Here is a 15,624-nt window from a genome sequence, read left to right as displayed (position 1 = left end):
GTGCAAGTTCTAAATTGGGGCAAGGCGAATTTTGATGGAATTAGACAGGAGCTTGCAAGGGTTGATTGGAGTAGCTTGTTTGAGGGCAAATGGGCCTCCGACAAATGGGGTCTCTGGCAGGTGGGAACAGCTAGAGTTCAGGGTCTATATGTTCTTGTTAGGGTTAAGGGCAAGGCTGGCAGGAGTAGGGAACCCTGGATTTTTGGGCCAGGAAAAAGGAGGCATGGCTCAGGTACAAGCAGCTGGAATCAAGAAACTCCCTGGAGGGGACAGGGGGTACAGGAGTATACTCAAGAAGGAAATTAGGAGGGGAAAAAGAGGGCATGAGGTAGCTTTGGCCGAGAGGATTAAGGTGAATCCAAAGGGATTTTTAAAGTATATTAAAGGAAAAAGAACGAGAGATTAGGACCCCCTCAAGGACCAAAGTGGACACATGTGTGGAACCACAGGAGATGGGCGAGGCTCTCATTGAATATTTCTCCTGTGTGTTTACCGTGGAGAAAGGCATGAAGACTTTGGAACCAGGGAATGTTAGTGGCGATATATTGGGGACAGTTCGCATTACTGTAGAGGAGGTGATGGACGTATTAAAATGTATGAAGGCGGATAAATCTCCTGGCCTTGACCAGGTATATCCAAGAACACTCTGAGGCTAGGGAAGAAATTGCAGGAGCCCTGGCTGAGATATTTGCATCATCATTTTAGCCACAGGTGAGGTACCAGAAGACGGAAGGGTAACAAATGTTGTGGCCTTATTTAAGAAGGGCTGCAAAGAAAAACCTGGGAATTATAGACTGGTAAACTTAACATCTGTAGTGGGTTTGTTACTTGAGAGGATTCTGAGGGATAAGATATCCAGGCACTTGGAAAGACAGGGTTTGATTAGGAGTAGTCAGTAAGTTTGCAGATGACACTAAAATAGGCGAGGGCAGTGAGGAAGGATATCAAACATTGCAGCAGGTGTTGCATTTTGGAAAGTCAAATCAAGGTAGGACTTTCACGGTGAATGGTAGGACCTTAGGGAGTTTTGTGGAACAGAGGGACCTTGGAGTTCAGGTGCACGGTTCTTTAAAGGTGGAGTCACAGGTAGATAGGTCAGTGAACGCGGCTTTTGCCGTGCTGGCCTTCATCAGGCAGGGCATTAAGTATAGAAGTTGGGAAGTTATGTTGAAATGGTACAGAACATTGATGAGGCTGCACCTAGAGCAGTGTGTTCAGTTTTGGTTGCCTTGCTATAAGAAAGATGTTATTAAACTGGAGAGAGTGCAGAAGAGATTTACAAGGATGTTGCCTAGACTCAAGGGACTGAGTTATAGGGAGAGAGCATGGATAGGGTGGATGCACTCAGTCTTTTTCCCAGGGTTGGGGAATCGAGAACTAGAGGGCATAGGTTTAAGTTAAGAGGGGAAAGAATTAATGGGAACCTGAGGAGCAACATTTTTTACACAGGGTGGTAGGTATGTGGAATGAACTGCCGGAGGGAGTGGTTGAGGCAGGGACATTGACAACATCTGAACGGCATTTGGACAGATACTTGGATAGGAAAGGTTTAGAGGGCCATGGGCCAAATGTAGGCAAATGGGGTTAGCTTAGATGGACTTTTTGGTTGGCATGGACCAGTTGGGCCAAAGGGCCTGTCTCCGTGCCATAGATTCTATGATGTAGATTGAAAAGGAGAAAAACTCATCTGCAATTTCTTAAAACTGATGATACTTAAAAACAAATTTATAAAAAACAAACCTCTATCTGTTGAGTTCTTAAACTGCTAGTGTTTCTGAAAATGCATGGTTTAAATTGTAGTCTTAATTTTCTTTTACCCATTTTTTTCATTGCTATTTTAAAAGTTACTTTAAAGTTACTCCCAGGAAAAGTGCCAAGAATGGGGCAAGTGCTTGAGAAACTGAAAAATATGTCATGCGCATGCTACAGCTAGAGTCTGCTGGGGTTTATTCTGACCTCACTTAGACACGAGCAGGGTAAAGCCACAAGCACTGGCAAGAAGACAAGTTCACTCATTTAACATTGTATATTTGTTTATACCCAAGAAAGTAGCAACCGCTGTTATATTTGTCAATAAAATGTCAGCACTGTGCCAACGATCTTGCAGATCCTCCTGGAAAGGTAAGCCAATCATTCACACCAACATCCTCAAAAAAAATAAAGTTCAACTGGTGCTCTGTTCTGGCTGACAGTCGCTGATGGTGCAGTTAATGTTCCACCTCTCTCTAGATTATGGAGGGCAAGTGGTTGGTAGTGCATCACAGTCTTAACCCATCTCAGTCAGACAATGTCCACAGTTAGAGAAAATTAAAGGGCTGAGAAAAGAGACCACGGAAAAAGATAAAACTACTGTGAACATAAAGAATTTCCTTTGCTACCAACATAGAAAAGAAAACTGTGGGCCTGCCTCAAAGTAAGATAGCAATGATTCTGGACAGTAAGGCACATTTTCTTACAAAGGTCAACATGCCAAGTGAATTTCCCTCTCCTCTCACATGAAGGTGACGCAAATTTTCAATTGCACACAGGCATTACTAGCTAAGAAAAAACAGATTCAGATCTAATTGCAATGGTTACATTTTTAAATACTAAAAAATTTCAGCAAGTCATGTATGTAATGAATTTTAAAACTTTCAAAACACTTGTATTAGTAATGGCAGATTTAAGGTATGGCATGCAGTTATGAATTTATGTTACTACACCAGTGATGCTTGGATTAACCTATTCCATGGGATAGAAATCTTGATGCATATAATTTTATTACGCATGGTTATCTTTTATTACATTGGTTAAAAGCTGATCTTTAATTTAGCCTTTCCAACATAGCGTTGGCATTCAGGGGCATAAAATTTGACATGAAGTAATTCTGTACAAATTTTTATTAAAATTAAAGTTCACTGCAATAGCAATTTTAAAATATTTCTGCAATAACCTATCCTACAGCGGATACGCTGAAGTAGCTCAGGGAATAAGTTACATTCAACAAGCATCACCAACACTATGAAGAAGTAGATGCAAACCCAGGTGAAGTAGTCAAGAGAAGTGAGCTGCAGAGAAGGACCACTCTGAGTTCGTACAGTACCTGGGTGCTGAATCTGTGATCATCTGAGGCACTGACTAGATCAATGGAAGACATGGAGGAAGAGCGACTAAAGGGCTACCACAGAGACAGACAAAGAAAAACCCAGTTCAGAACAAAGGCACAACAAGGCATTCAAACATTAACCTTCACCACAAAAAAGTGCATTAAAGAGCCAATAAGCTTTAAAGAAATGAGAACCGCCATAATGATATCATGCAACTATGTATCATACTCCACCCCATGGAACCCTGAAGAAAAGGCAATTCCACAATAATAGCTACAATCAGATGCAAGTTTATGATGCATTTGCTCTGAAGTACATATCACAACTAGTGCCTAGATTTAAAAATGAGTGTGATGTACATAAAAAGATAGTATGGTATACAAGTCATTAAAGCACAAATATAGTATTTCTACACAATAATTTTGCTTTAAATACTTCTGATAATTGTACTTAAGTACTAGTTTTAGTAATCTGGTGAAATCCACAAAATCCTTCTGTAAATCTTTCTTTAAATAAATAATCCTATTTTTAGAATTTGATAAAATTTAGGTATTATTACTGATAATATGAGCTAAATGCAATAAAAATGGCAAGACGTAATGTTTCTCTGCATAAAAGTAAAATAGTCAAAAACGGTAAAAATATGTTCCATTGAAACATTGCAGTGGCCTTAAGCTGGTTTTATATTTTGCAGAGCTAATATGTACCAATCCTTTTCCAGCTCCCAAATGCAAATTCAAATGGATTTCACTATTTATAAAACTGGTTCATGGAAAAGGATTACAAAAAATAAATTGAGGAAAAGAGATTTCACTGCCCACAGTGAAAACAACCATGGTAACTTCCTGATAGCATTTCGAACAAGATCGTTGAGAAAAACAAAATTTTTAAAAGCCCTAATTTTTACACATTGAACAAGCAGAATATTCAATGATCAGCATGAAAGACCAATTTACACATCATGTATCGAGACCATGGAATTTTGGATCTCATCACCACCCAAGAGATGTGTGTTTCAGGCTTTCCATCACATCCTGTTTATCCCATGGACACTGAATTTCAAGTCCCTCTTTTCCCCCTCCCATGTTGATACTTCGCACCAGAGGGGGAATCTGGTTACGTGACTGAAAGTATCAACTAACCAACACTACCACAAGCAGTGCTTCATTGACATCACAGGATGAGTCGGCAACCAACTGGAGTGCAGATCCTCACATTGCATTCTCCATAGGAACTGCCGATTTGAGCCTTCTACAATAAAAAGTTTAAAACGATTAAACCTTTTTTAAAAAATCAACATTGATTTATAGAATAGAATCACATGATAGTGGCATTCGAGGATTTTGCTAGCAAAATACACTCAGTAGTGCCAATAGTAAAGCAATATCCTATTAACCAATAATACGATCAGGTCAACATACCTGTTTGGCAAATCTGTGGGTACCAACTACCGAGAAGGAATCACCGAATGGCACAGCAGCTGACCAATGAATCCTTGACTTCTCTGTGTGGGACTAAAATTAAAATGATTACAGCACTCAATTGCAAATAATAGTACAGATGATTACTCCAAGTGACAGATTCTGCTAAGAACAAAAAGGAACACCTCCAAAAAGGTTTACTGATTGCAGTAGGTTTATTTGAATGTATAAAACAATTTACTGAGAATGAGAAGACAGAAAATACCTGTTCTTCGATCTTATCTTGTCTGTCAAGAGCAGCTTCAACAGCATCAAAGAATTCTTCTTCATTTATCAAACTATTTGGACCTTCCTAATAAAATAAAGCAATCCAACGGAAGAAAATTAGTTCCAAAATCTCTGCAATTGTATGCTATCTCATCACATTTCAGAAATGTTACAAAACATTTTACATACAAAGAATTGCTTTGAAATACACTGAAATATAGCACAAGGCCATGACCAATAATGACAAAAATGACAGCTACAGAGGTTCCACATACAGAAAAACAATCAATCTGTTGGGTGCTGCTGGTTGAGAATGGGCAGGACTTCAGGAAAATGTTTCTTCAAACTGCACCATGTCACCAAAACAGGCAGACAAATACTAACGTTTCAAGTAAAAAGTTTTGTATCTATGAAAATGCAGCATTTCTCAGATTTGGATTGCTAGGCAAGATTGATAGATTCTATCATAATATTATCAGAGGAAACTCGGCAGGCAGAAGTTGTTACGCTGACAAATGCAGAAACCAATCTAACAGGGACCATTACAAGATGCTTGGTTCCAACAAATTCTAGGTCATTATATTCCATACCAATATTTTTAACAAATAGTAATTGAGTAAATATTGGGACCAATGATAAATAAATCTCCAGGACCTAATGGTTTCTACTCCAGCTGTGGGAATAGATCGCTATAGAGTAAAGTATCACCCACCGAGTTCCTTGCTCCCAATTTCTATTTAGCCATCCCTGCCAAAAGATCTATTACACGAAAATGGAATGGTGAAGACAGACAAAATTAGGGAAGATATTAGAATGTGACTGTGGAATCATAACCAGCATGATTCAGTGTCCTTAAAAGGTGGGAGAGTTAAAGAGTCTAAAAATTCAAATAGGATAATAATCTAGTTGCAAAAAACTTTTAAAAGAACTGATTTAAAGATCACAGTGCAAAAATATTCAGAAGTTGGAAGACTTTGAATACAGTCCAACAGTTCAAGAGAATTAAGCCGTGGTAAAAGTTCAAAATGTACATCTTATATATGTGGAAAACGTTTGATACGTTTCCCTTACTCCAGATCTTTCTTCTTCAATTTCCCTTCTATCCAACCCAAAACAAGAAGGAATTTGAAAGCAAGTTCAAAAAATGGTCTCGCAATTTTGATAGACAGAAATTGACCAGCAATTTGAATTCTTACCTCATAATCGGGTCCACCAAAATGACACTTTTTCTTAAGTTCTGACATTGCATTCTTGTAAGCATCTTCAACTCTTCGCCTTTTTTCAATCTCCTATGTGTTCAGAGATCAAGGTACGCATACATTTCAGTATATGATTGAAAAAAAACTAGTGGCCCAAGTTGGCCATTTAATTTATGCATTAATTACATAACAGGTAACGTTAGCACATAAAATCCAACATGCCAGACCATGTGGTCCACGGCACAAATTTATTTTCCTTTAAGTTTCACCCCTGTCCACAAGGTTTAGATCTAACTTGCACCCAGTTAAACTCTGTTCATAATCAAGTTTCCTTACACAAAAAAAAGGCCCTCTCACTATATCTACAAAGCAGCTGAAGTCTCTGACATGGTCAATAATTCCTATCGTGCAGAAGGAGGCCATTTGGCCCATTGAGTCTGCACAGACCCTCTGCAAGAGCACCCTACCTAGACCCGCGCCCCTACCCGATCCCCGTAACGCCAACTTAGCCTTTAGACACTAAGGGGCAATTTATTGTGGCCAATCCACCTAACCTGCACATCTTTGGACTGTGGAAGGAAACCAGAGCAGCCGGAGGAAGCCAACGCAGACACGGGGAGAAAGTGCAAACTACACACAGATGGTCGAGGAGAGGTAGTGGCGTAGTGGTATTGTCACTGGACTTGTAAGCCAGAGACCCAGGGCATGGCTCTGGCGACATCAGTTCAAATCTAATCAGGGCAGATAGTGGAATTTGAATTCAATAATTTAAAAATCGAATTAAAAGTCTAATGACGACCAGAAAACCACTATCGATTGTTGTAAAAATCCATCTGGTTCACTAATGTCCTTTAGGGAAGGAAATCTTTCATCCTTACCTGGTCTGTGACTCCAGACCCACAGCAATGTGATTTACTCTGAAATGCCCTCGGGGATGGGCAACAAATGCTGGCCAGGCCAGTGACGCTCACATTCCATGAACAAATTTTTTTAAAGTCACCCGAGGCCCGAATTGAACCCGGGTCCTGGCGTTGCGAGGTAGCAGTGCTAACTACTGTGCCGCCCTTACATATCACAGCTTGCCTTTTAAATAAGCTCTTCCAGGTATCTAAGTCTATTCCTAATACTCCTAATATTCATACATCAAATTTTGAGCCATCCCACTGATACAAGATAATTTCCCTGTGTGGTCATCGGCTGTCCTTCAATTTAAAAATGTCTGCTCAGGAGCACCAGTTTCTGCCATAAGGCATGTGATCTAACTGGTCAATTTGCAACCTGCAGATCTTTGGGTACATGGGATCGGATGTCCCATGAAATAGCGGGATCTGAAGTGCAGGATTTGCTTCCCTTTCCTGCTCAGGTGTACCTCAGCCTCATCATTATGGTGTTGGGACTCAGAACATGTTGGCTTGATGGACAAGCTATTGATAAACTGAGCAATTGGCACCAAGCTCTTACCAGTCATTGAGGTCATTGCACTGTGCTTCAAGGAGAGCTTCAGAGTGTCTTTGAAGCATCGTCTGCCTAAAACCAGAACTTTATATTGCACATACTTACCTGCTCCATCTGCATTTAAATGCATACCTGCCAGTCCTGCTCTGCACGATCAATTTTAATTTCCTTCTTTCCAACTCTGCTTTATATTTCCATTAATTAAGTTTAATTTTTCTAACTCTGCTTTATATTTCCATTAATTAAGTTTAATTTTTCCCCATTCACCCACTGTGAAGAATTGCAACAGCAATCCAATTTGGGGTCACTCTGTTGCATCAATCGAGCTTTTCCCTTATCTTAATATCTGAGGAATCGGAAGTTCTCTTTTCTACACCATTTAATCATTCACTGACATTGTTTATTTCCCAATTTTATTTCTGCATCACATCAAACATAACCAAGGTAACTACTTTCTCATCTACTCCAACCTAGAACCAAGCTGAGAAAACTCTCTTCTCTGCAAATTCCACAACTTATTCTTTCCTATATTACTTGTTTCTCCCCATTTCTAGACATTTTTCCACTTGTTCTGTTGCTTTGTTTGCTCTGACCAGTCTGCACAAAGGAGAAATCTGTTGTGTGCAGACTTGCACTTCTTCCAAGCTGTATAATAATATTAAATATTTTTGGAAATTAAGCAATTTTAAAACAAAAAAGCTTCAATGGATTCTTAGAGTGTTACCTTATCAATTCTTTTCTGCCAACTGTCTTCCCGTTTCACCATCAGTTCAATGCAGTGAGAAAGTGTAGCCAGTATTCCTGCTGTAGTAGCCTTGAAAGTGATAGCTTCACCTTTAAAATCTATTCCATTGATCCCTTTAGGTGTCACACATGGAAACACTGTATAAAGGATATAATATACACCATGATTCTGAGAACATTTGTAACTCAGTTGGCTGAAAGGAAAAGCTCCCACAGTAACATATAAATCATCAACTTTACAAAAACTAATAAAAACTATGTATCATAGATGATGTAGTGGGTGGCATGTGGCGCAGTGGATAGCACTGGGACTGCGGCGCTGAGGACCCGGGTTCGAATCCCGGCCCTGGGTTACTGTCCGTGTGGAGTTTGCACATTCTCCCTATGTGCAGGTTAGGTGGATTAGCCACACTAAATTGCCCCTGAATTTGGAAAATAAATAAATAAATAGTTGGGTACTCTAAATTTATACAAAAAAAAATAGATGATGTATTTTGCAACATAGGACCATTTAAAAAAAAAGATTTAGAGTACCCAATTCTTTTTTTTCCCAATTAAGAAGCAATTTAGCGTGGCCAATTCACCTGTTCTGCACATCTTTGGGTTGTGGGGGCGGGACCCACGCAGACATGGGGAGAATGAGCAAACTCCATACGGACAGTGACCCCGGGCTGGCCCAGTGCTAACCACTGCGCCACCGTGCCGCCCAATTTTTTTTAAGTTAAAGGTCCAAGACAGATCTCTCGACAATGAAGCACTTCGGGAAACCAAGGTTACAAATTTCCAAACAGCCCAATTCTGAGACCAGTCATTCCTTTGCTTGTTATACTTTGTTACAACAGATTAACATTTAAATACTTCTGATATCTACCTTCAATATAACAATTTAACTTGAGCTATCATGGTTGGTACATCATCAAGAGTCCTTCTGCCTACATGATTTTCAACCCATTGCATGAATCACTTAATTACATCACAGTGAGAAGAATATGGAGTGGATGCCAGCCTCATTGACAAATGATGTATTCTCGAAAGTTGTTTCGGGAGAGAGAGAGAGAGCATTACAAAGGCAGCTGAAGATTCTGCCATCAATGAGAAGACATTAGGTTGTGGCAGAGACATCAGAGATGCACAAAAGGCCAGAACAAATTTAATGAGTCTTCTCCAAATACACTCGCAATTAAATGCGAGATTTTACAATGTACAGGCCTCGGGTGATATGGAAAACAAATACAAACAAAACAATGGGGCAGTACAGGAGCACAATGGTTAACACTGTTGCTTCACAGTGCCAAGGTCCCGGGTTCAATTCCCGTTTGGGTCACTTTGTGCGGAGTCTGCACGTTCTCCCTGTGCCTGCGTGGGTTTCCTCCAGGCGCTCCGGTTTCCTCCCACAAGTCCTGAAAGACATGCTTGTTAGGTGAATTGGACATTCTGAATTCCCCCTTTGTGTATCCGAACAGGGACTGGAGTGTGGTGACTCGGGGATTTTCACAATAACGTTTCACAGTAACTTCATTGCAGTGTTATTGTAAGCCTACTTGTGATAATAAAATATATTATTATTGGGTGCATATGGTTGGTGTTTTTGTTACATTGTTCTGTTACATATTTTATTATGAAAATAATAAAGATTATTAAATATTATACAGAATGCAAAGTGCAGTAGATTTTTCATTTCTATTCTGTAAATTAAGGAGACCTGCATTTTCCAATATATTGTAATTATTTATATGCTGAAATGATCATAATTGCACAATCCCTGTATTATTTTATACTTCATTTTTATTTTAATGATTGCCCATAACGAAGTAATGAATTATGATTTGTATGTTCTATTTGTATGGTCATCACAATTCGGCACCTGTCACCATGATGATTTATCAGTAAACCAATTATCTATCTAAAAACTACAATTGACTCAGCTCATACGATTATTGAAATCATCTAATTTACACATTCATCTACATGAAAATTCTTCTGTGTTTAAGGTAAAAAAGGAGCTAATTTAAAAAGCACTAGAAACATTTTTTATCCACGGATAATCAATTTATTACTTTGAAACTTACGTGATTCCACAAAAAAGCTGCAAATTTGAAAGACACTTACATTTCTCTTTGCTGCCATTATTGTTGTGTATAAAATCCCCATCCGATCGTGTAGTTGGAAAAGCATCTTCATCATCTTCCACTACTAAAATAGTAGAATTAAATGTTTAATACATTATTCCAGACTTCTGCCAAAAAAATCAATTCTTATTTAGTTTCTATACCAGCTTGAGCCACATCTTCCTAAAGTCCAAGAACATGTACTGCATTCACACATTCCAACGACAGTAGTCTCTATTTAAGTGTTGAGAGCTTTATGAATGATGCTCTGCTGAGGAAAAGCTACAATTGTTGCACTTGAATTTCTCTGAATACATGACTGGTACCAATGCTGTTACAGTTCGAGTCAGAGCAGCACTACCAGGAACGTGGAAAAACAGAGTTAGCCATGGCTCCCAAGGACTTGGCAAAGTAGAACTTCAGATATTAATTATTTGCTGCAAAATTGGATAATATATCCAACAAAGGTTTGGGCTTTGCTGCAAAAAGGCAGATTGTCATGAATCTGCACTTTCTTTTAAACACTTGTTTTACTTCAGATTAGCATTGTAGGAGATTAACAAGCATCTGCTAATTAGAGCACAACACCCAGAAGACATGATATCCCCCCTGAATTATTCTGTTTTTTCTGAAAGACAGTAAATACTTCTCTCAGATAGTTACATTAAGGCTAAAATGAAGACTGTTTTCAAGCCTGATTTTTAAAAAATTACATAGCACTGAACTTGCAGCAAAATATCTGATTTACAATATTTAAGTTTAAAAATAATAAAAGCCCCAAATCCTTCTAATTACTGGCATTTCATGAAAGACTGCCAAACATATCCAGGGCTCAGTAGCAAGAGGAGTAATTATTGCCAACATGCTGTTCTGGGTATTTTATATTTCTTACAGCAACTCAGCAGTAAGATACATTACAAAGCAGTACACCTTCCTTTCTCTCTAAAGGCATTCTGAAATCATTTTTATTCACAAGGTTAAAGAGTACAAGCTTGTGCCAACAGTTTAAAATATCCCATGTTTCAATGCACCTTTATCTCTTTGGAGTTCATCTTTAGAGACAGCATCAGCACAAGCATCAAAGTACTTCTGTAGTGTATCAACCTGTCTGCATAGGATATCACGAAAGGTTTCCATTTCAGCAAGTTTTTCGCGTAGGCTGTGGCCTTTCTGAAATCAGAAAATAGATTACCTGTATTTATAATTCCTTCAAAAATACAAAGTTTATTAAATTTCCTGAGCTTCTTTACAAGCAAGTGATAAAAGAGCACAGGTAATTAAACCTACCACAGACAACTTGGGTTACTGAAAAACGTTATAAATAATTGTTAAACCAGGCATATTTATCTGGGGCAAATCCTTAGTGAGCATTTAGACTGATAGAACAAAGGTCTGTGAGTTCCACGACTGATTTTTATGTACAAATATGATCATGTACAAAATTGGGATTGGCAGTAGAATAGTTATGCGACTGGACCAGAGGCCTGGACTAATGATCAAGGACATAACTTTAAATCCCAACATAGCTGATGAGGAATTTAAATTTAGTTAAATAAGTGTGGAATAAAAAGCTAGTATGGCAATGGGAACCATGTAACTACTGGATTTTTGAAAAAACCTACATGCTTCACTTGTGTTCTTTAGGGAAGGAAATCTCTTACTCGTACCAGGTTTGACCTACATGCCACTCCAGGCTCACAGCAATATGGCTGATTGGCTGTGGTCTGGCAAGCCACTCAGTTATCAGAAAGGTGGCTCGAGAAGCAGCACTCTGAAGGGGGGTGGGGTGCAATATGGTTAAGGGATGTACATAAGGGGTTGGGTGGGAAATGTCTATTTTACCATGTTGTTGTTTATGTTATTATTATTTCATTTGTTCTAGTTATAAAAATTTTGCAAATACTTCAATAAAGATATTTTTAAAAAAAGGTGGCTCGAGGGGCATTCACGTGATGAGAGCTACGTTTTCACGAGCTCTGACTCTGCTCATCTTGTAAACCTTTATTTTATTCTGGAGCACGTTTCATAATTGTCTTTTCTTGGGATATGTGTCTTGCGCTATGTCCCTGGAGGATCCTGATTGATGTTTTGCGAAGACGAGCCAACACAAATTGTAGAAAATCCTTGTTTGACTGTGGCGGTCAGTGGGCTGAGATGGGGCCCAGGTTCCAGTGGTGTTATTGGGGAGTGGGTGGGCTTTCGCCTCGGTGGTGTTGTGTGCATTTGGTGATGGCCACCATTGAGAATATTGTTCTGGGTGAAGATCTAGGCTCTGTGGTGCAGATGTTTAGAACTCACTTGAAAGATTTGTGAGATATCCTTGGGAGAATGGTGGAGAAGCATGAGAGAGTCCTTGCTTTCAGAAGAGCACTTTCCCTGTTAACGGTCTGCCTTGGAGACGTAGTGATCTTACTGCCTGGCATGTTGTTTAGCTTGACAGGTTCAGGAGATAGGGGACGGGCAAGGTGTGTCTGAAGTGGGAGGTGGGTTCCCGGCTGAGTTTCAAAATTGGCTGCCATGCTTTACTAATCTTGATTTGGAGCCAGGAGTTTCAGGTTCAACGGCGCACAGGGTATCTGATCCTTAAGGCCTCCGGTCGGTTGGGCTCATTGACCACTGGTCCTATTTTATCCTATCTACAATGCTCGTTGCGAGGGGTGGAGGTGGCCGATTGGCCTAGGCTGTGGGCACAGGCACGGTAGATGTTCGTTGGAATCTTTGAGAGATCCTGTGGAATGTTTGCTGATCCTGTCTTGGCATCAACCTTCGACCAACATAAATGGTGTCATTATCCTGCAAATCTTCTATAATCGTGGATGTTACTCCTGTGATTATGCTGTTGATTATTTATTGTTGTTTATTCTCCTGCAAGGACATGCGAGGTGTGATCACGAGGATATGTCATCTGTTATCCTGTTCCAGTAGTAATCATATGGAGTTGATGTGAAATCCTGTCTGTACACAGTTTAACCCTTTTTATCATTGTGTTATAATTCTTGAGGTTATGCGAGAGGAGTGCTTTTTGACACCATTTATTTCGTTTAAGGATAATGAGTGCAGCCAGGGCAGGGTGACAGATGGATGGTGGATTGGAGTTGATGATAGGTTAGTTAAGTCCTCACAAATTGCCGAGAATCATTTGATGGCTTGTGCAAATTATGTATCCTGGGGGGGGGGGGGATCAGGACTGTTTCCAGCTGGCACTGGGAGCAATACTGACGTGCCATTCAATGGCACTTAGAATTTTCTTTTCACATGATCAGGTAATAGAAAACATCCTATCTGGCTGCAGTCTGGTATGGCAACTGCTCGGCCCAAGACCTTAAGAAACTACAGAGAGTCGTGAACACCGCCCAGTCCATCACGCAAACCCGCCTCCAATCCATTGACTCGGTCTACACCTCCCGCTGCCTGGGGAAAGCGGGCAGCATAATCAAAGACGTCTCCCACACAGCTTACTCACTCTTCCAACTTCTTCCATCGGGTAGGAGGTACAAAAGTCTGAGAACACATGCGTACAGATTCAAAATCAGCTTCTTCTAAACGACCATCTTATGGATTGGATTGGATTTATTTATTGTCACATGTACTGAGGTACAGTGAAAAGTATTTTTATGCGAGCAGCTCAACAGATCATTAAGTACATGAAAAGAAAAGGAAATAAAAGAAAATACATAAAAGAACATACATACATAATGGGGCAACACAAGATACAAAATGTAACTAGGTAAGCACCAGCATCGGATGAAGCATACAGGGGTGTAGTGTTAATGAAGTCAGTCCATAAGAGGGTCGTTTAGGAGTCTGGTAACAGCGTGGAAAAAGCTGTTTTTCCAAGCTGCGATGCAGTCAGATAGGATGCTTTCTATGGTGCATCTGTAAAAGTTGGTCAGAGTTAATGAGGACATGCCGAATTTCCTTAGTTTCCTGAGGAAGTATAGGCGCTGTTGTGCTTTCTTGGTAGTAGCGTTGACGTGGGTGGACCAGGACAGATTTTTGGTGACATGTACCCCATGGAATTTGAAACTGCTAACCATCACCACATCGGCCCCGTTGATGTTGACAGGGGTACTTTGCTTCCTGAAGTCAATGACCAGCTCTTTAGTTTTGCTGGCATTGAGGGAGAGATTGTTGTTGCTGCACCACTCCACTAGGTTCTCTATCTCCCTCCTGTATTCGGACTCGTCATTATTCGAGATCCGGCCCACTATGGTCGTATCGTCAGCAAACTTGTAGATGGAGTTGGAACCAAATTTTGCCATGCAGTCGTGTGTACACAGGGAGTAGAGTAGGGGGCTAAGTACGCAGCCTTGCGGGGCACCGGTGTTGAGGACTATTGTGGAGGAGGTGTTATTGTTTATTCTTACTGATTGTGGTCTGTGGGTCAGAAAGTCGAGGATCCAGTTGCAGAGTGAGGAGCCAAGTCCTAGGTTTTGGAGCTTTGATATGAGCTTGGCTGGGATTATGGTGTTGATGGCGGAGCTGTAGTCAATAAATAGGAGTCTGATGTAGGAGTCCTTGTTGTCGAGATGCTCTCGGGATGTGTAGGGCCAGGGAAATGGCATCTGCTGTGGACCGGTTGCGGCGGTATGCGAATTGCAGTGGATCAAGGCGTTCTGGGAGTATGGAGGTGATGCGCTTCATGACCAACCTCTCGAAGCACTTCATTACTACTGAAGTCAGGGCCACCCGACGGTAGTCATTGAGGCACGTTGCCTGGTTCTTCTTTGGCACCGGTATGATGGTGGTCTTCTTAAAGCAGGTGGGGACCTTGGAGTGGAGTAGGGACAGGTTAAAGATGTCCACAAACACATCTGCCAGCTGGTCCATGCAGGCTCTGAGTGTACGACCAGGGATCCCGTCCGGTCCCGTCGCCTTCCGAGGGTTCACTTTCAGGAAGTCCGATCTGACTTCGGAAGCTGTGATGGTGGGTATGGGTGTGTTATGGGCTGATGGGTCACTCGGCAGCGGATTGTTGGTTTCCTGCTCGAACCGAGCAGAGAATGCATTGAGTTCATCAGGGAGGGGTGCGCTGCTGCCAGAGATACTGCTCAGCTTCGCTTTGTAACCCGTTATGTTGTTTAGGCCTTGCCACAACCGCTGAGAGTCAGTCTGTGACTCTAGCTTGGTTGGATATTCTCTCTTGGCATCTCGGATGGCTTTGCGGAGGTCGTACCTGGATTTCTTGGATCGGGCAGGGTCGTCTGACTTGAACGCCTCAGACCTGTCCTTCAGTAGGGACTGATCTGATATCTTCACACATTTTCTCTGAGTGGTACCACACTCCTGCATGCTTCACCTGTTGCCTGTGTCTGTATTTACATTGTGTATTTCATGTTTGCCC

The 15,624-nt window shown here is 40.7% G+C and overlaps 1 protein-coding gene across 8 annotated transcripts in view; it reads right to left on the bottom strand.

Moving 5' to 3' along the window:
* LOC140429273 (ceramide transfer protein) overlaps nt 1–15,624 on the bottom strand; it is a 203,761-nt gene that overhangs the window by 31,618 nt on the left and 156,519 nt on the right. For 6 of the 8 annotated variants that reach the window (XM_072516055.1, XM_072516057.1, XM_072516058.1 and 3 more), the window contains 7 exons: nt 11,312–11,450; nt 10,282–10,365; nt 8,153–8,310; nt 5,971–6,063; nt 4,773–4,859; nt 4,508–4,600; nt 3,083–3,157 (listed from right to left, as the gene is read on the bottom strand). In XM_072516055.1, the coding sequence (XP_072372156.1) occupies nt 3,083–3,157; nt 4,508–4,600; nt 4,773–4,859; nt 5,971–6,063; nt 8,153–8,310; nt 10,282–10,365; nt 11,312–11,450 (729 nt within the window). The remainder of the gene's footprint in view (nt 1–3,082; nt 3,158–4,507; nt 4,601–4,772; nt 4,860–5,970; nt 6,064–8,152; nt 8,311–10,281; nt 10,366–11,311; nt 11,451–15,624) is intronic. The other 2 variants (XM_072516059.1, XM_072516060.1) reach the window with 1 other exon arrangement.

This window comes from Scyliorhinus torazame, chromosome 9, assembly GCF_047496885.1.
Source record: "Scyliorhinus torazame isolate Kashiwa2021f chromosome 9, sScyTor2.1, whole genome shotgun sequence".
Lineage (NCBI taxonomy): Eukaryota > Metazoa > Chordata > Chondrichthyes > Carcharhiniformes > Scyliorhinidae > Scyliorhinus > Scyliorhinus torazame.
Note: the sequence above shows the minus strand (reverse complement) of the source record. Positions and strands in the feature narration are given on the sequence as shown.